Below are 21,178 nucleotides of genomic sequence, written 5' to 3' on the forward strand. Positions count from 1 at the left end.
TTTTTCAAATTTGATTGAAAATTCAGTTAGTTTTCCAAATTTGATTTTATTTTCTTTATTCATCATCGTCGTATGCGTAAATCTTAAACAACTATCTTTGAAAAGTGTGTGCGACGAGGTTCAATATATATATATTTAGATGTATATATATTTCGATATCTTCGATTTCTTTAATGTTATGTTAGGAAACAGCCCGTTAAACAGGTTGAAGGATCTGTGCGGGCTAGCGATGAATTTTTTTCTGCTGCTGCTCTTGAATAGAAATTTTGTATTTTTCTCATTTCATTTCGTTTTTATTATTGCTGACTTAAACTTAAAGAATAATTGAAAACAATTCGTGTAGCTGGGCCTTAGTGGTGCTGGGAGCTGGTAGCTGGGATCGTGGATCGTGGAAACCCTTCGAGCAAGGCGTGGAGCAACGTCAGCCTTAGACCCGCTGATATCATGTGATCTCTGGTGCGCTATGCTTCAGCTCGGGCGATGTGGAGAAGGGGCGATGGAGCAGCAGCTGTGCGCTGGGATGATAGACCGTGGTGGTGCTGCTGCTGTTGGTGGTGCTGCTGTGATTATTGTTGCTGTTGCTGTTGTTGTTGTTGTTGTTGCTGCTGCTATTGTTCATCTCATGGGCAGCAGCAACGGCGGCTGCTGCAGCTGCCACCGCCGTCGAGTTGAGTTTCTCGGGCGAATTGATGCGCAGCTTGGGTGGTGCTGGCGCCGATGCTGATGGTGGCGGTGGTGGTGCGGCAACAGTGCATTCAACACTGTACGCAGCCGCGTACGCCGGATGATGCAGATTGCCATTGAGCGCCAGCGGCTGCGGCAGCTGCGGATGCGGCCGGATGACAATTGGCTGTATGGGAAACTGTTGGGACATCTCCTTCAGGTTGCTAAAGCTCTGCAGGTAGCAGCCGGCATTGAACAGGCTGCTCGCCGCATCCAGCTTGAAGGGCGGCAGGCAGCCGGCAGGCAAGCCCCCAGCCCCAGCACCGCCACCTCCACCTCCGCCACTACTCGCGCCATAGGCCGACGGCAGCTGAGGCGGTGTGGGCGAGGGCAGGGCACTGCTCAAGTCCCGTGGCTTATCATCGTCCACGCTGAGGCTCTCCTCGCCATTGGCGCCGTTCGACATGCTGCCGGGACTGTGCTGCAGCTGCAAGCTGCTCGGCACCGGCGAATGGGTGCCCAGCGATATATCCGAATCGGAGCTATCCGACGGAGTCGGCGACGCAACACCATCCGCCCGACGGCTGCGGCAGCCCATGCCCGAATTGTTCTGATTGTGCTGTATGCTGCAAAGAAACGAGAAGATGCGGGAAATTGTTTAATATATAATTGTTGTGTATATATTTATAAACTAATTTATTAATTTAATAAAACGAATGAATATTAATCTATTTTAATATAAATATTAATAAATAATAATAATAATTAACAAATAAATATTAATGTTAAATCGATTAAATATTAAACATATTTCATAAATTTGTCAGCGAACCTAATTTTATATTTACAATAAAATGAGGAAAGCTCAAAATTTTTGATTACTTGATTTTCTAATGTAATTTTATAAGTATAAAAAATAAAAGAGAAATATTAGTACTCTTAAAACTTTCTTAAGCAGAGCACAGAGCTTGTTTGATACCTTCCGTATAATTAGTAAGCTATGCTAATGTATAATTATGCCCAAGTATATATCTATATATTGCCTTGCTTATAGCAGTTTTATGAAATTATTCATGAAACTTGAGAGCTACCTTGGCATAGAGACATTTGAATGCTTGCATAGACCACCAAGCAAATCATATAAAAATTTACATTAATATTTCAATTTATAAATAAAATTTTTAATATAAAAAAAAAATATTTTTATCAACGAATTTTTATATGCTTTTACATAAAACAAATATAAAATAGTCAAAATGGTTCCTATATAATTCTAAGCTGAAACTAAATTTTGAAAGAATTTATATATTTTTGCATTTATTATTGTTGTACTTTTTTTTATTAAATTTTTTATTTAGAAATATAAAATACAATATATTTGATATATTTTGAAAGCAAATTAAAAATTGTCAAAATGTTTCCTAATTAAACAAGTTATCTATAATTCTAAATTGCAACTAAATGTTTCAAGAATTGATAAATTTGTGCATTTATATAATTTATTATATTTTATTTTATTTTTTTTTTTATTTTCATTATTATTATTATTTTTTTTTTTTCAATTTAGCTATAACATTTTATACATTATTGATTAAAAATATGGTATTTATTGACTGTAATTATTTCTCAATATTATTCCCATTTTAAGTTCTCACAAATTTCTCACTCTTTCCATTCTAAATTCTCTAAAATTTCCCACTAAAAAGCTGCTCCAGCTTGAGCTTTAAGTAGATAATATTAATGAATAAGCTTCGAGTGCTGTGGAACGCCCATTGAGTAGTTTGTCATTAAAGCGTTTAATCGCTTTCCGATCGCTCAATTAATGATGCATGGCGAATGCAATGCGAGAGGCGAGAGGCGAGAGATTGTTTGTGAGAGTTTCGATTTTCTCGATTCCCAGTTATTAAATGTGAAAAGTGTGAAAAGTGATTAGTGTTGCAAGTGGCTGTGTTGCAAGTGACTGTGTTGCAAGTGACTGTGTTGCACAGCTGGTCGCTGGTCGCTGGACACGCCCATTAGGCGGCTCATTTGTCAGGGCGGCAGCCGCACAATAAATCTGTGGCAACTTTCACACATGCTTAAGACAAATTATCTGTGGCCAAAACAAAAGGCCACAAAAAACTACACTGAAATGACTTGATTAGAAGCGAAACGTGCAGCGCGCAGTGGCACGCAGTGGCAGTGGCAGCCATGTCGGCATATTTATAGAGCCATCACAGAGAGTGTTCATATACATCATCTTCAGCATCTCCAGCTCCAGCTACAGCTCCATCTCCAGTCAGACTCCCTGCCCTGTCATAATTATCGGTTAGGATTCGCTCAACTTGCCGCGTTTTGTTGAACCATCAGCATTTATAATGCAGCGCTGCGGACAACAACAACAACAACAACAACAACAACAACAACAACAACAACAACAACAACAGCAGCAGCAGCAGCGGCTTTGGAGTCGTGCCACATGGAGTCCTGTGTGTGTGATTAATGAACGCGCCGCGGCATCAACTCAGCTGGAGCTGCGAAATGTATCTGCGGCTACCTTTTGCCTTCTTCTCCTCCTCCTCCTCCTCCTTCTCCTCCTCCTGTTCGTTTTGTTTTTGTTTTTTTTTTCTCCACTCGATTTTTTGTATTGTTGCAAATGGAATCGTTTAGTTGCCTAATGCGGCAACTTGATGGATTATCATTTACCAACTTGACACATCGGCCCATTCCGCTGATGAATTACATGGCACAGATCAAACGAACTTTATGTATATATATGTGTGTGTATGTAAATGTATGTGTAGATATGAGTGTAGCTAAATGCTGATTCAGATTTAATAATATATGTAATATTAATTATTATAGTTTAGCTACTTCGTATCGCCTCTTTCAACAGTTTGTGGGCGTGGCTGAACTTATAATATGTATATATAAATATATATAAAGTTATTCTTAAACATACAAATTGTATGTTTATCTAATCCTGTTATTTAATCATAGCGCTAACAGTTTAAAAATAAAGAATCGTCACAAAAACTATAGCGATCGATAACAACTTATTTAAATCGGTAACAAGGCATATTGCTTACGCACATACATATGCATAGGTATTGTTAGCAATACGCTGCTGAAACATTTTAAGATCTGCAGTGAAAACCAACTTTTACCTAAAGGGTTTTATTCTCAACTAACAATAAAAAGTTAAAATGCTATGAAATTTTAGTCATCAAAATGGTTAAGCTCTACCAAACTTAATAATAACAAACTTAATAATCATAACAAGCACGATACTTTGTAGTAGGCCAAAATGAATTAGAAGACTATCGATACTTAACAATAGGGAATTCAAATCTTTCATAAGTTTTCTTGAAAAATCCTATGCTCATCCAGAGTAACTGCTAGTCTATGTTTAGCTCTTCATGGACAACTTTTTTGGTAAATTGTGTTTGCGGTGGGTCGCTGTGAAATTTTATAGCTTTTTGGCAGTAGCGATTACGCCTCAATGAAGCTGTAGGCAGTCAAAATTGAGAGATCGAACACAAAAACAAAAAAACAAAAAAACCAGATGCTACCTGCGCCCATAACCTACGCCAAAAAACAGACAAGAGAAAGAGGAAGAGGAAGAGGAGCTCTGGCACGGGCGCAGCTCCAAGGCCGTGTTTACGCTTCATTGAATTCATTGGGAGCTGCTTATGAATATGATATACATATATCAATATATATCCATATACATACATATATACTAATATATATTTTCCAAACAATTGACCAGAAACAGTCGAGAGAGCCAGAAAACAAAGGGTTTTTCGTTTTGGAATCTGATACTGTGGCACCTAAACGAGAACGAAATGACACGTATGTAATTACCCACACAATGACTGAGGGAGAGGGCAGACACACAGAGAGAGCGAGAGAGAGAGAGAGCGAGAGAGAGAGACAGAGGTCGAGATAGAGTTAGAGCTAAGCCTTTAGCTGGTAACTTGAGCCTCGGATTCGAGACATTGAAATGCTTTAATCGGCTCATGTCAGAAGATTCGTGTACGGAGGGGTTTTTTTTTTTTGGGGGGGACTTGGATTTGTGAAAACTTATTCAGCTGCAAGAATGTCGGGTAATACGATCTGATCACATAGGCCAAATTAACAACAACAACAACTGCGATAAATTCAAAGGTGTATATAACTCTTGGTTAATAATTAAATCTGGCTTTGGTTTGTGAATGTAATTGAATATCGTTTGAGTATGAAATTGATTTTTTGACTCAGATTTTGATGCCCTAATTGAGAATGGGCTGTTATCGAATTATCGATTAGGGATGTGTGTGGGCATATGTATATATAATCAAAATATATCTAGCTAAGTACATAAAAAGTGATTATAATTAATTATAAAGTTGATTTCATATATCAAATAATTTTCACAAAAAATCTTTATTCTATCAAACGATAACAATTATCGATATGTCAATAAATTAAACCCTTAACTAGTAAGCTAACTGCTTTACATTTTGATAATGTAAATAACTTGTTTCTTAAGAGCTATCATATCGTTCGTAAATTCTTGAAATTTCTATAGAAACAATGCAAATTGAAGCGAAACAAATTGAGTTCGAAGCGCATTTCGATAATTGTGTCATTCAAATTGAAAGTTATAAATTGTGTAAATATTTAGACAGCAGTCGCAGTCGCAGCAGCCAAGGAGAAGTCTGTAAAATCCCAGGGGTTCCAGGCGCTTAAGTGGACCGAATAACATTTTGTCAAAGCGCTGGGAAAGTGAGTAAACAAGGCTAGGGGTAGATGGAAGGGGGGGGGGGGGGTTAGGCAGTAGAGCAGTATAGCAGGGGAGCAGGGGAGGAGGCCTTTTATCAGGGTGGTTTCTAAATGCAATCAACGTTTATTTGGTCGTTGTGCCCTTTTTTTGCCTTTGCGATCTGTTGACAAACAAGATTTAAATTTGTGCAATTTAAATATGTATGTGTAGATGTATATGTATATGTATATGTATATGTATATGTATATGTATAGCCATAGATGTATCTAGATATATTTCTCTTTTGCTCAGTTTGCAGTTGGAGCTATTTGCACAGCATTTACATTTCACTTGTCAGTACACACACACACACTCACACACACACTCTTACATTCACATCCGGTATGACTGTTAAACTTTGTGTTCATTCTTTTTGATATCAATTGATTTCTTTAATACACTTTCTACACGCTGTTGAAGTGGGCGACAGCTTCACCTGGACGAGCTTCAGCAGCTGCCGCTTCCTCGCTGCCTCCCTTTTGTATCTCGTTTGTATCTTTCTCACAAGCCACCGAAACGGTAGTTGCACTGTGCAAACAACGAGTCGAGTATCGCCAGCTCTTGAGTTTGCTGTATGAGCTCCGAGGTTTTTTTTTTTTTTTTTTTGCTTTTCGGGCATGGGTCTGGGTACTTATTGGATGTTTGAGTGTGCCTGTCCGAACGCTCAGCCAAGTGGGCACTCGGATTTGGATATTGACAATGCTTCCAGCTACCCATCTACCCATCTTCTTCTTCTTCATCTCTCTTTTTTTTTGGTAGCTTCTCATCGGCAGCCTTTCTTCATTAGAATTTCGAGCTGTGTTTGGCTGGGAGTAAATCGATGAGCAGCCACTTGAGCTTTCGGCTGACCAGCGAACAGTTCACAGGCTCGGCTCAGTTCAGCTCAGTTTGTTCTCAGCGTCCTTCAATTTCATATTTTGATTGATCATTGACATTTACAACATATTTGTTGTGCGTGTTTATTTGTTGTTGTTATTGTTGTTGATTCCCATTCATTTTTATTACACTTCTGTAAACACACACACACACACATAATACACACAAATCTCTCATTCCCATTTCAATTGCGCTTGACAAATTGCTTTTGTATCCCCCAACTCTCTCACCCTCTCTCTCTCTCTCTCTTTCACTCTGTCTTGTTGCCCGCAGTTTACATGCTATGTTCATTGACACCCGCCCACTGTGGCTCCTACTTAATTTGTCTCTCTTACTCTCTCTGTGTGAGTGTGTATGTGGGTTCTGTTCGTGTGTGGGCTGCGCTTTTAGTGGCTCGCATTTCATTTATGTAATTCACGCAATAAAATAATCTCTGTGTGTGGATTTTTATGAATTACACGCAGACATCCATCCGTTCTCCCTCACCCTGTCTCTCACTCTCTAACTGCTTTCCTCTCTGCTTTCCGCTCTACTCCTCCTTTTGAGCTCATCCATCAAGTGGTGCTTTATAATTGAAAACGAACTCAAGTCTATGACTTGCTAATTGAATCAGCTGCAAGACGCAAACGACTCAACAACGCTTTGAGCAGTTGCTATTTTTGATATTTCTTTGAATTGCAAAATGAGTTCATTAATTTTCAATTAAAATCTTAGCTTATTATGCCCATTGGAAATTAGTTGAAGAAGAGGGTGGTGTGTGTATAACAAACAAGGAAAAATAATGGTGTTACATTGGGACATATTATGCTATTATTTTTAATTTTCGTTAATAATTATTACCACTGAATATGCGCAAATAGGGTATGCTCGATTTGGCGGTATTAAATTTATACAATTAGAATAAATACATATAACAATCAGCAGAAGGTATTTTTTTATTGCCAGTTCATTCGGACAGACTGTCACGCTCTCTCTGTGTGTTAAAAATTCTTCTCTTTACTTCAAAAAGCTACTTACTCCCTCTCTCACTCTCATTACTTAGTGAGTGCAAAAGTGCATAGCAGCAGTTCAGCGGTGTGTAAAGATAGAATACACAAATAACGGAAAGTCGATTCTTACTCTCACTGCTCTCTGCTCAAGAAAGCCAAAAATAACTCAATGCATTGCCAAAGCTCAGCTTAAAGCAAAATGGAATACAGCAACAAAAATAACACATGCTCTTATACATATACATGCATACGCACATATACAGCTATTTTCGTTCGTTTGCCTGTGCGCGTTGAGAGCTAGCACCATATTTTTAACACTCAATGCAAATAGTCAAATTATTCATTCTACCTGCTGAGTGCGCGCCAAAGAGCTAAAGTGCTTTGCTCTAATTTTGAGTGACATTTTGTCAGCTATAAAACTCGATGCAGCTGCCGGCTCTGATCAGTCAAGTGCCTAACCTGGGCTGAGTCAATCGAAGAGCTGCGTGTGGTGCAGTGTCTAATTGTTTATATATGTATATTTTAGCTTTTGTTTTTGTTGTGAACTCATATATATGTATATTATTGAGCTTCTGCTATAAAAATGTTTAATATTTTATATGTTTATTTGTTATTTATATGCTTTATTGTTAATAATATATAGTTATGAATTTGTGTTATATTTTCAATTTATTTAATAAATATTTTGTTAATAATTAATGAATAGTAGACAGAGCTGGCAATATCCATTATGTGATCCATTACTAGGCAAGATTCAAGTAAACCCCTTATGCTCATGTCAGCTGAAGCTCAATTTTAATGTCTCAGTTCATGGAGCATGAATAAATTTGTTGTTGTTGTTGTTGGTATTTCTGTTGCCATTTGTTGCTAGTTAATATCTTAATAAAGCCATTTCGGGAGCCTTTCTAATGCGTCGGCCTGACTGCCTGACTGTCTGTCTAGTTGGCTCACATGATTGATTTACCAACTAAGAAATAACCTCTTCAATATATGTATATATATTTCTCTTCTGTTTCTTTTTTTTTCCCTTTTCTTATTGGAGCAGCGACGTCGTCGACTGCCAACGCAGCCAACGCTCAAGTGCAGTAGCAAAAATGTTAACAATTTTTTCAGCACTCGATGCTTGAAAAGTCAGCGCCTGTTATTTAAGACCTGACCCGCTACCTCTCTCTCCCTCTCTCTCTCTCTCTATCCTTCTCTCTTTGTGTAAGCTCCTCTGCCCCTCTGTCTGTCTCTGTTTCTGGCTAGAATGTCTGCTCATCATTTTTGCCGGCGCTGTCGATGCTGAATGACTCGTCTGACTGTCTCTCGCATATGAACGTCTTTTAATTTCATATTTTGTTGTTTTTTATTTTTTATTTAATTTTTTTTTTAGCTGAGCGGCTTGGCTTTCTTGTCTGTCAAAAAAAAAAAAAAAAAAAGACTTGAGCTGCAACTAGAACGCAGCTTGCAGATGGAGTTGTAATGCGCGCTGCTGCTGCTCCTGCTCCAGCTCCTCCTGTTGCTGCTGCTGCTGCTCACTTTACAAGTCGAAATAATCGCCATCATTTTAACTAATGACCCGTTCCAAAAAGGCGCTCCAGCAGCCGCCGAAGCCGCCGTAGCCGCCGCAGCTTTTGGCGCTTTGTGCAGATTCATTCAGTTCCTAACTTAATAAACACGGCGTCGGCTTCAACCTGCAACGTTTGCCTCTTCCTCGCTTCGAAAGAATGCCAAAATGTGGGACCAAGAGGGAGGAAGAGAGAGACAGAGACAGTGGGAGAGAGAGCTGAGGAGGGGTTGCTGCTCTTAGGGGGTGCTCACTGTACAGCAGGTAGAAGCAACTTGAAATATTTGCGCATCTGCAGGAGCAGCGCACTTGAGCCACGTTTTGTGCCATGTCATTCCACTTAACTTGCCATCTTTCACTTGGCCGTGGACGATGATGCCAAAGCGCGCATCTTCTTCATTTCAACTTCGCGCGAATTGGTCGAGTTTTTTTTCGCTCTCTCTCTCTCTCCCTCCCTCTCTTTCTCTTCATATATAAATAAATATATATAAATATAAAGCCTCGATTCAATGCAGTGTCTTTCCGTCGAAGCTTGAGCTGCGCTTACAATATTGTCGTAAGTCTCTACAGCTGTTGCTGTTGCTGTTGCCGCTGCAAGTGTTGTTGCTGCTGTTCAAGTTGCTGGTGTTGCTGTTGTCGATGATGTTACTCCTGCTGCTGCTGCTGTTGTTGTTGTGCCTCTTATTGTTGTAGTTGTAGTTGCTGCTGTTGGTGTTGTTATTGTAGTTGCTGCTGCTATAGTAGTTGCTGTTGTTGTCGCTGCTGCTGCTGCTATTATAGTTGCTGTTGCTGCTGTTGTTGCTGCTGTTCAAGTTGCTTTTGTTGTTGCAGTTTCTGTTGATGTAGTTGTTGCTGCTGTTATTGCTCTTTTTGTTGCTGCTGCTGCTCCTGCTGCTATTATAGTTGCTGTTGCCGCTGAAGATGCTGTTGTTGCTGCTTTCAAACAATGCATGATCGATTGCCAACTGTTGATCCTAGTTGCTGTTGCAGTTGCTGGTTGATATTGATATTGCTGCCGTTATGGGTATTGCTGCTGCTCCAACTGTTAGATGCTACTATTGCTATTGCTGCTGTTAATGTTGCTGTTGCTTTAAAGCGGATAATTTTCTGTCGCTGGTTTTTGATCCTATTTACTGTCGTTGCAGATGGAAATGAATGCTGCTGTTGCTGTTGTGGGTGTAGCTGTTACGATTGTATTTGATGCTGCTGTGTTGCTACTGCTATTGCTGTTGTAGCTGCTGATTGGAATTGCTGTTGCTGTCATTGTTGCTATCATGTTGCTGCTGTTGCTGATATTACTGCTGTGTTGCTGTTACTATTGATGTTACTGTTGCTGTTGCCGTTGCTGTTACTGTTGCTGTTACTGTTGCTGTTGGTGTTTTGGGAACCCATTGTTTCTGTCGACTGCAGTTGCTATCATTCATCTTGAAATTGTCGCTGCTTCTGTTGCTATTATTGCTGTTGTTGCTTCTGTTGCTGCTGTGGCAGTTGCTGTTGCTGTTTTGCTGTTGCTCTTCATACTATTTCACTTGTTGCTGCTGCTGTTGTTGTTGCTATTACTCTTGTCATTTCTCTAGTTAATGCTAATATAGTTAATATTGCTGTTAACCTAGTTGCTGCTGCTGTTGTTGCTGTTGCTATTACAGCCTGTTAAGTTGCTGTTGCTCTATCTCTTATTAATATTATTGCTCACATAGTTGTTGTTGTTGTTGTTTCAGCTTGCAGTCAAGCATCATCTGCTGCTGTTGTTGTTGATGCTGCTGCTGCCTCGCCGCTTTAGCCGTCTTGTTGCTGTTTGTCAGCGTTGTCGGCGGTCATTTTAATGTGGCCAAAAGCAGCGACCGCAACAAACGATTCAGAAATTGAGAACGCTTCGCTGGATGCCGCCGCCGTCGTCGTTATCGACATCGGCACGGATCAATGAAATGGAAATGGCACACACTACACACACACACACACACGCACACCCGCTGCTGTTGCTGCTGCTGCTGCTGTTGCTGTTGCTGTTGCTCCTGTATCTGAGATATTCTTGCAGCCACTTCCACTTGGCTGCAGCTCGATATCAGTTTACGCAGCAGCAACAGCAGCAGCAGCTCGTATTACACTAGAAATTATTGGCACATGCAACGTGCCCCATGTCGCATGCTCTTCCCCCACTCACCCCCCCCCTGACTTAATGGCCCCCTTCTTTTATAAAGATGCGATAGAACTTACCGATTCTTGGCCGCAGCGGCACGATCGCGTTGCCTGCGATTCTTAAACCAATTGCCAACCTGCGTGGGATTGAGGCCCGTCGCCTTGGCCAGTTCGCGTTTCTTCGTAGGATTCGGATAGGGATCCTGTAGGTACCATTCGCGCAGCAAACTGCGCGTTCGCTCCTTGAAACAGTGCGTCTTCTGCTCGCCATCCCAAATGGTGGGCGGCAATGGAAACTTTTTGCGTACGCGATATTTGTCCACGGGTCCTGTAAGAGCGATGATATATACATAGATGGGTTATCTATAGTATCTATATAGTATGTATGTAGTTCAGTTCACCTACCTAGCGACCGTCCTCGCAGCTTCTCCGCCTCAATGTAGTGCGCCTCCAGCCACATCGCTTGCAGTTTGCCATAGGAGGCTTTAGTAAATTTATGATTCTCTATTATTGCATATAGTTCCCTGTAGAGCAGAAGTATATAATATATATGTATATAATGTATATACAATGTATATATAATGTATATATAGCAACAGTCGAATCAAGTGCTCTGCCAACCCTTAGTGGCTTCAACCCCCTGTATGTCAAATATCCTGCTGCGCTACTTCTCGCCAAACTTCTCTCTGTTTCGCTTCTAATTTCAGAAATATTTGCGGGAATTGTTGCTGTGATTTGTCTCTGGCGTTGACAGCCAGTTAAATTTAACAAATTGTTTTAATTGGATGTCATTTATTTATGCAGCTCAAAGCAATCAAATCACTTGCCATAACAGACGATTGCCATGGATTTTAGATAGTATATAACAAAGTCATATATGTAAATTGATAAATGTAAAGCACTCAAAGCTCTTTATGGATTATGCACGTCACCAATACATATAAATTAAATAGATAAATTCATCAAGTCAATAGCAATAACAGAGGGTTCAATGGATTATCTGTATAATTTATATAACATATGTGATTTAATGTGGATGATTAAAATAAACTCTAGAAAAGTCGTACTATATGGATATATTATATGTTAAGCTTATTTCAGTTTATTATATATATATATATTTGTATACATCTTTAGCAATATTAATTAATTTATATAAATATATCTAATTGCTTCCTTTAAGAGGGAATTTTCAAAGGAATTTTATATACATGATATAGTTGAGAGCTGATTTCACATGCATGGGGTTAGATTTCTAGTATGTATGTATAGATATATATATATGTGTATATAGATTTAGACATATTTAGGCAAAAAGTTTGCATAATAAAAGTCGATATATTTCCGTATTATATATTTTCAATACAATCATATCACTTTATAAGATCGAAATCTACACTTTAAACGCCTTCAAGAATGTTTTTCAGCTTTAAAGGATATTCATTATATATATAAATAAATAGGGAAATATAAATATTACTTTAAATTAAGATAAATATGTTCTGATGCCTATTAAAAAAATGTATTCCCAATATCTAAAATATATTTCCTATACTTGACATGATTCACATGATTATATAAGTATTTAAACTTAAGTAAAAATAAATGATAATAAAAAGTAATGGAGCGATGATTTAAATTTAAGCTGATTGGCAATAAGTCTATAGATAATTCCAGCTGAAGTTTTTTAAATTATTTAGTAGTTCACCTACTGAATTAATTGAATCAATAACTAGATTATATTCAATCATTTCCATTATGTGTAATCATTGCTGTTTTGCATATATATCACATGGGATATGAATAACTAACTATGGAAGCGGAACTCAGCGAAAAGTATTGCATGGATCAATTTAGTGATATATGTTATATATGTATATGTTAAAAACTTAGGGCTATGTTAAAGATTATATGAGTTTTCAATTACTAGCTTCTTTTGTTCAATATTTAAGAAATTAAAATTTTGATGATTTATCTGAGAAACCTAATTCGTATAGAGCTTAATATGAATAGAAAAATTTCATGAAAATAGAAAAAAAAATCATTGGTATAAATATTCCTATATGTCATATATGTATATAACTGAAAAGCTGACATGGAAATTGAGTTTGAAATGGATAGTTTTCACATGCTATGCGTCATTATATTCATAAAATAATAGCTTAACAATCTTAAGACTGTTAAACAATTAAGATATCTCTATAAATTAAATCAGCTTTAAGCTCAACTATTGAGCTTTAAGCACAGCCCGACTCAACTTAAGCAACAGCTCACTAAGCTCGAAGCAGTTGAAAACTAGTTTTAGGCATTTTAACTGCCAGCTAAAAATGTTGACAGAATGTTTAATTTGATGTTATGATTCTGCGCCAAGCTTAGACAAATTAAATTTAATTGAAGTGCAGCTTTAAATAATTTTTTTTTTTCGTTTTGCTTCATTAAGAAGAAGAAGCGAAGCACTTAGCATATATTTCACAATTTTGATTTTGTTGTAATTTTTTGCATATGCTTGCAGTTAAGTTTGAGTTTAGACATGCATGTTAAACGCTTGAAGTAAATTACTCAACTCGTTTCTCAATCAGTTTGTCACTTTGTCAGTTTGTCAGGTCTCTGTCATAAGCAATATATCAAACCTGGGCACTAATAGCAAAGCGTTTATTTGTTGTTTAATGATATCTTAAAAAGATGTTGAGTTGGGGCTGCGAGCTGAAGCTGAAGTAGGAGCTGGAGCTGGAGCTGGAGCTGAAGTAGGAGCTGGAGTGCAGACATGTTTGTCCACTCGTCTAATAACCAGATCTCGCGTATCTATGACTAGTTAAAGCCGGTTGTCAATCAAAGCAGTTAATTGCAGATAGATAAATGCCTATGTATTATTTATCTATATATATTGCATTATATTTATATTTATTTGTTAATTTGCATAGATTGAGAAGCTTTCCAGCTAATCGTCCGGACTGCTAGCTGGGCTCTCAATCAACTGTTTCCGGCTGAATGAAATTTGAGAATATCTTTGGTAGAGAGGAAGCCCCGAGCGCTATAGGCAGATCAGAAGCTTTGGCTCTATTGTTCGCTCGGTGTTTTATTAATCAAAATCTGCTCTGTTGTTGTTGAGTTCTTTAATTAGTAAATTAATGCTCATTGTTTATTAATTTAGCGAGCGCATCATTGTGCGACTGACAACAGCAAAAACTATCAAATAACTCGACCCTTGGAGTGGAGTGGCTGCCCGACCCTGCCTGCCCTGCTACCTCACCCGATCTACCGATCTTGTCCGCTCTCTCCCAGCCAAGTCGAGGTTAATCAGAGCTGTGTTATTTGAGCCGTAAGCTTTTGTTATGGGGGTCAACTCAAAATATATTTTTCATTATTTGGGCTGTGCATTTGCCTACCTGAAGTTGCCAACGTGATAGGCGACAACGGCTCGAGCACGGAGCACCGCCTCACAGTTGAGTATCTCGTGCATGTTGGGCAATGCCACGGGCAGACTCCATAGGAAACGTGCCAGCCGCTCAATATCGCCGGAATCCTCCAGAGTTTTGCAGACGATCTCCACTTGGGCCGCGGAGAAGGCGAGCGTCGGCACCGCCAATATCGGACTGGGTGCTATAATCTGATGGTGTGTGGGCGAGAATGTCTCTGTGGGCGGCTGTTTGCCCTCCGTCGGTCCAACGGCCATTTTATGCGTTGAATCCACTGTGAACTAATTCGCATACTATTCTGAACCAAAACGAATGAATTTTGCAGCGAGTATCAATTGAAACAAACACACACACAATATAAGATTCTTATAATCTATATCTATATATATATTAATTTATTAATTTCTATTGATTTCTGGGAACGATCACAGTCACTCTCGATCGATTCTCTATATATGTATATCTTCACGTTTGGCTGTTTAGTTGCTCATATTAACGAACGCGACGGATTTGGTTTTTTGGTTTTTGTTTTTGTTTTTTTTTTTTCTGTTGTTGTTTTTGTTAGTTTTGATATCAAAAATCCTTGAACCGGGCAGCTAATGATTAACCGATACTACTCGACCGAACTGCGGCTGATCCAAATCCGGATTGCGTTCGAGCACTGAGCGCTAGCTGAGGGCGTGCTATGGATATAACCAGGCGGCGAGCGAGCGTACAACCGAGCGCACAAAAAATACGTCAAATAATGGTCTTGTAACTGAGCTGCCTACTATGCGATGGACGACGACGATGACGACGACGGTGGCGACGGCGACGGTGACGGTGGCGACGGCGTTGGTTACGATGGCAACGGCAACGCACAACAATGACGCGCCACAGATACAGATACTCTGGCAGCAACAGAGCCAGCAGCAGCTACCAGCTACTGCTGCCAGCTGCCAGATACAGATACAGCCACAGATACAGCTACAGATACAGCTACAGCTACACATACAGCAACAGAAACGAGTTGCTACACACACTCACACACACACACACGCGCACACAGTTTGAGTAACAGATACGGATACTGAAACACCACCATACCAGGGCAGAGGCTGTTGGGTAGGCGTTCCTGGGGCTCGTCCGTCACTCGCTATGCGCTGAGTGGCCTGCACTTTGTCACACTAGCCGTCTCGCTTGCACCCAGCCAGGCTGTTCAGGCACGAGCAGACAAGCCAGCTGCAGCTGTTCGTCTCGCTCGCACGGCGGCATTGCGGCTGCGGTGGTAGTCAGCCCCGGTTGCGTTTAAATGATATGTATATAAGCCCTACTACACACACACTCACACACACACATACAGGCAGAGAGAAACAAATACATACACATACAGTTGCAATTGCAAGGGAGCGTGGCCATGTAAGAGTGAGAGAGAGAGAGAGGCAGCGAGACAGAGCGGGGGCTAGGCGCATTGGTGATGAGTGAGAGGCAGCAGTTCGTTGATATTTTGATAAAGAAATCAAATAAAGCGGCAGCAGCAGCACTGCTGTACGCACAGTGGTTCGAACTTGCTAATAAAATTGGTTTGCCTATTGAGAGTGTAACGCATATATTTACATAAGCGCATCAAAACTATTTGCTTAGGCGATAAGCTGCCCAAGGGAATTGTGAAAGATAAATAAATATGGCTATAAATATGATGAAGGGGATGCGGATATGGAGCGGATATAAGAATTAATCAAGCTATTAAAGATTAAAGCTGATATGTGTTTTTATTTTGGTTTAGTTTTTAGCTATGCTATGTGTATGAAATTATTTATTATTAATAAGTATTTTAGGATTACATTTTAATAATCATATTATGTATTCTATTTTATATATATATTTAAATATTACAAAATTGCTAAAGGTTCAATCTTTAATCAAACTTTTTTAAGCTCATTATGCTTTAAGTTCACTATCCTTTATATTTTCAGCTTTAAGCTTTATGCTTTTGTTTGCCTTATCAAGCTCAATTTTGCTTAACATTTCAAGCTTAAGGCCAACTTCTCTTTATTTGTTGCCTTGAGCAAAAAATTTCGTAACATTTCAGGCTCAGTTTTTCTTAGTATTTCCCTCGCTACACATTACTCTATTAAAACTTTGTCCTAACACTCTAAGCTTTTGGCAATTTTTTCGCCAACTCTCGCCCCACTGTAGCTGCAACATATTGTAGAAGTGTAACGAAAATGTTTGATACAGTGTGGCTCTGCCTGTGCCCAACCCGAATCTAACCCAGCTAACCCCTAAGCTCGGGCAGAATTCGAAATTCGGGTTTCATTTTAGCAATAACAAAAAGAAAACGCAAAGTAGAATGAAAAAGTAAAGAAAAACTTTTGATTATGCCGTCAAATAAGGGAAATATTTGCCAGCGCGGTTTTTGCCAGAAAGAGAGAGAGAGAGAGAGAGAGAGCGAGAGTGCCATATACAGAGACAGAAAACGAGCTAGTAGGCATTAGGGGTACTCAGTGTACCCACTATACCCACTGCTGTGCTTTGTCAGAGTGTTAACAGATTAGTTGTTTACATGCCACAAGTAAATGAGTTTTCAAATTGACGCCCGTTGCAGAGGCGTGCCTCTAACTCACCCACCGCTCGCCTCGCGCCGCAACCCCCCAGCCCACAGCTGGCTGTACATATGTATTCGCCATTGAGACGACGCCATAGCCATAGCCATATAGAAGCATGTAACCATATTGCTAGAGGTAGAGCGATTGCCATTGCCGTCTATCCGTGTATCCGTGTATCCGTATCTCACTCTCTTGTTCGGGCCGAGGCTTTTGTATCTGAAACCGGTGTCGATGCAGCTGCCACCACTGCCACCGCGACTGTAGCCGCTGCTTCAGCCTCTGCTTGGCTCTTGTTAAATCTGAACGATGACTTTTTGAGTAGTTGGTTGAGCATTTAGGATAATTGCATTACGAGCGAGGCTACTGATTGCGACACCAATAACAGCAGTAGCAGCAGCAGCAACAACAACAACAGCAAGCAGATACAGTCACATTAGATACATAGTTACATAAATAAATACATACAAAATTCGTGATAGGGCACGCATTGCGCCAGCTCTCACAATTCATAGCTCTATCTATACATCTATCCGAATTGACAGCCCTCCCGCTGTATACGCTCATTATAGTATCTATCTATCCATCTTTAGAATGTTTAGAGGCCAAACAGCGTTTTGGTCATTGATCGTATAGATAAGCTCATGAATTGCTCGCTGAATTAAAGCTAGAATATTGAAAGTGCTTGCATGTAATTATTGGTTTACTGGATAATGGATAATATATAATGGAAATGCAGCTAGAAAAGAAATTATTTCTCTTTGCCTATAATTTGTTGCGAGTCTATGGAATAATGTACACATACTGAAATTTACTTTAAAAGTTGTAAATAAAAAGATAAATTTACTAAAAGAGAAGGAACTAAAAATTAAAGGAAAAAGTTTTAAAGAATTAAAAAAAAAAAAAAATAAAAGTAAAAAATATAAAATAAATAACTCGAATAAAATGACTTCATTTTTAATATAACATAAGATTACAAATTCAAAATAATATAAAAAAAAAAATAACAAAATAAAATAAATTATCATATTAAAAATAAATTATATAGAAAAAATAATAATAATAAAATAAAAAAATAATAAAAATAAAAAACTAAACGAAAATGCGAAAAAATATTCAATAGTGCTAAAATAATTTTGTAATCAAAATTAAATTAAATAAAACAAAACAAAAATAATAAATAAATATACACTTATAATTGAATTGATACAAAAAATCATTTCGAGTAGAATATTAAGTAATGTAATCAAATTAAAATAAATATACAACAATTTAAAATGAAATATATGAAATTGCAATTTTTATTTCTTATATATATTCAAAATATTAAATTTGCATAAAGCTGGATGTATAATTTATTTTAAAAGTAATTTGAAATTTACCAGGCACATAGCCGCACTTGCCTCTTAGCCATCAACTCAGACTTGCCTCACACTCAAATGGCAGAAGCTCTACGATTCGAGTTCACTTATTCCCACATTCGCATAATAGCCCAGCTACATTTGGGCGCTCTAGAGTTAATTTCAGTGCGTAGTCTAATATCGTAATATAATAATAGCTCAGCTCCTTTTCAGTCCGAGTTCCGCCCTTGAACTTGAAGTCTTTGATGCGAAGAAAAAGCAATCACAATTCCATTCTAATTGCCTAACGAAGCATTAATTATTGGTTCTTAATAAACAGAGAAAGAGAGAGAGAGATGGAGAGAGATGGAGCTACGGACTTTGTCTGATGTTTGATTTTTGTTGTTGGCAGCGCTTGAGGCGGTAATCAAAATATTCAACTGCCAAAATATTTTACAAACTGTGTCACTGGCTCAATCAAATCATTTGCCCACTGGTCCATTAAATGACAAAATCCCAGCCAGATATTCAATTTGAATCGTGTGTGTGTGTGTGTGTGTGTGTGTGGGTGGGTGGTGAGGGGGTGTGGCCTCTAGGCGGGTTTGCCGTCTAAGCACGCCCAGCGTGGCCTGGCCATGCACAAAAGCCCAAAAATGTAATTAGGCCAGAGCTGAGTGAGTGTGCGAGCGGCTGTGTGTGTATAGATGTGTATGTGAATGTGTGTGTACCGTTATGCATTATGTAAAATTACATTTAGCCGAAAGAAAAAAAAAAACAATTAAAAGGCAATTAAACGTGCTTTAAAGGCCAGCACGAGCGAGGCTCAGAGGCTAGAGCCAAGGGCTAGTCAGTTTGTTAGGGGTATGTGGCTAAGGGGGGGTTGGGATTTGTCGACGGCTTTGCTAACCGCAAAGTTCCGTAAACGCAAAACGAGCCAACGAACCGTTTTAATAAACTGTGGCAAATATTTCTTTTTTATTATTATTAAATGCCGCCTTTGTTGTCCCATTTGGCGCCTGCGGCCAGAAACTAAATTTCTCTGTATCCCAAAAAGGATTCATGTTCCGAGAGGAGTTTACATATGCGAAAGACTGAAATTCGATTTGTAATGGATGTCTAGTCAAAAGGTACGATAGAGCGAGGAGTATTCCAAAAGTTTCTAGACAATTTGCTTAGCTTGAAAGAAAAGCAGAAGTTTTTCTTATGATGAAAAATAGACGTTAAAATATAAAGATGGACAGATGAATTTGTAGACAACTTATATAACATAATATCATATCATATCTAATTAGATTTTAGATTTGTATATAAGTAGATTGTTGATTAGTAAATAGTCTATATAAAGATTAATTAAAATATTGGTCTCTTTCGATACTCATCTACAGATATTTTAACTATTCTCAATATTAGAGAAGATCTCTGCAGATAGTGCAATCCATTGTGTCTTATATCTAAACTCTATTCAACTTTTTTTTTCACTTTTAACTATATATATTTAACTATAACTAGATATGCCTCTGATTGCTTATCTTAACAATAGAAAAAGGCTCATACGTGCTACTCTTATAAATTCTTATAAATTCTTTGATTTTCTGACAACAATCTCTAAGTTATACTGCACTATATGTAATACCGAGATAGACATACTTCATACTTTGTTATAGATATAAGATGATCAAGTGGATAGGAGATAGTAGTAGATAAATATATGCGCTTGTATAGTATCACCTATACAGTATGTGAGGAGATTACATAGACTAACCCATCCATAATCTACTATATATAACTATCTATACATATATCTACCGAATTCTTTTAGTTTTTCATTGACTCAAACTATTCCTCAACCGATCTTCTAAGCATCTGCTAGGGTATTTAATATTCATCGCCTCGATTATAGCTGCTTTATCTGGTTCACATCTTTATTTGCAACCCCCACATGAAGCCAGCTCCCGCCTTGGCCCACAACTACCCGAAACATTTGCCAGAACGCCCTCGGTCAAAAAGCTTTTCTTGTTGTTGTGTGCGCTTTGCGACTCAATTTGTTTAAGATAATTTAATCTGATTTCATGTACCTGAATATTTATATGGCTGAGGTCGAATTAGGAGGGGACTGTAGGGCCAGGGGTAGCGGCCAAGGAAGCGGGGGCAGTCTGCATGTCTGGCAGCTGGCCCAGTACCCAGTGCTAAATGTGCGACAATCAATTGTGTATGTCGACACCTTTATGTCAAGAGCTGACAGGTCAGACAGTCACACACTCACACGCACACACATATATATAAAGGTATAGAGCGAGAGAGACCTCAAGTAGAAAATATATAAAATAAAATTTAATATATAATTTTATAATATATACATATATATTTCGAGTGCTTGACAAAAGGGATCCAAATTCAATTTAAACGTTACACAAATCGGGTTTTATTGCTATTGTTATTGTTGTTGTTGTTGGAGTTCTTTCTTTAATATTTTTACGAGGTTTTCGGTTGAACTTTTTTTTATTTGTGAAAAATATCTGCGAAAAATGCGAAGCTAACAAAGGAGGGCTGGATAATTAAAAGTTTTGCCCGTTGCAAATATTTAATATTTTAATTTATACGCAATTTAATAAATCGTCAAATATCGAAAACCGGATGCGTAAGAAGCGACGCATTGATTTTAGGACTTCGTATGCCAGACCATCAGATACCCTGTGAATGGACTTGCTCATGCTGCTTGCTATGGCTTTGCTTAGCTGAAATAAGATTTAACATCTAATATATGATGATATAGTAGCATGGCTCGACTGAGACATACCCTGTAATTAGTGAAAATTCAGTTATGCATTTTCATTTTTG

General features: G+C 38.5%; 1 protein-coding gene across 1 annotated transcript; it reads right to left on the reverse strand.

Annotated features, from left to right (window-relative positions):
* Optix (optix) lies at positions 1-15,343 on the reverse strand. The gene is made up of 4 exons (XM_018012463.2): positions 14,386-15,343; positions 11,405-11,523; positions 11,078-11,327; positions 1-1,289 (listed from the first exon to the last, which is right to left on the reverse strand). The coding sequence occupies exons 1-4, from the start codon at positions 14,670-14,672 to the stop codon at positions 443-445; spliced, it is 1,503 nt and encodes a 500-aa protein (XP_017867952.1). The 5' UTR covers positions 14,673-15,343; the 3' UTR covers positions 1-442.
* Positions 15,344-21,178: the final 5,835 nt, after the last annotated feature.

This window comes from Drosophila arizonae, chromosome 5 (genome assembly GCF_054131065.1).
Source record: "Drosophila arizonae isolate 15081-1271.41 chromosome 5, UAZ_ARI_1.0, whole genome shotgun sequence".
NCBI lineage: Eukaryota > Metazoa > Arthropoda > Insecta > Diptera > Drosophilidae > Drosophila > Drosophila arizonae.

What these genes read in the sequence shown, in the direction of transcription:
- Optix (XM_018012463.2), bottom strand. Translation starts at nt 14,672, where the DNA reads ATGGCCGTTGGACCGACGGAGGGCAAACAGCCGCCCACAGAGACATTC. An exon ending in GCTGCGAGGACGGTCGCTAG is followed by an intron (nt 11,328 to 11,404) that starts GTAGGTGAACTG and finishes TCGCTCTTACAG; the next exon opens with GACCCGTGGACAAATATCGC. An exon ending in GCCGCTGCGGCCAAGAATCG is followed by an intron (nt 1,290 to 11,077) that starts GTAAGTTCTATC and finishes GTTTCTTTGCAG; the next exon opens with CATACAGCACAATCAGAACA.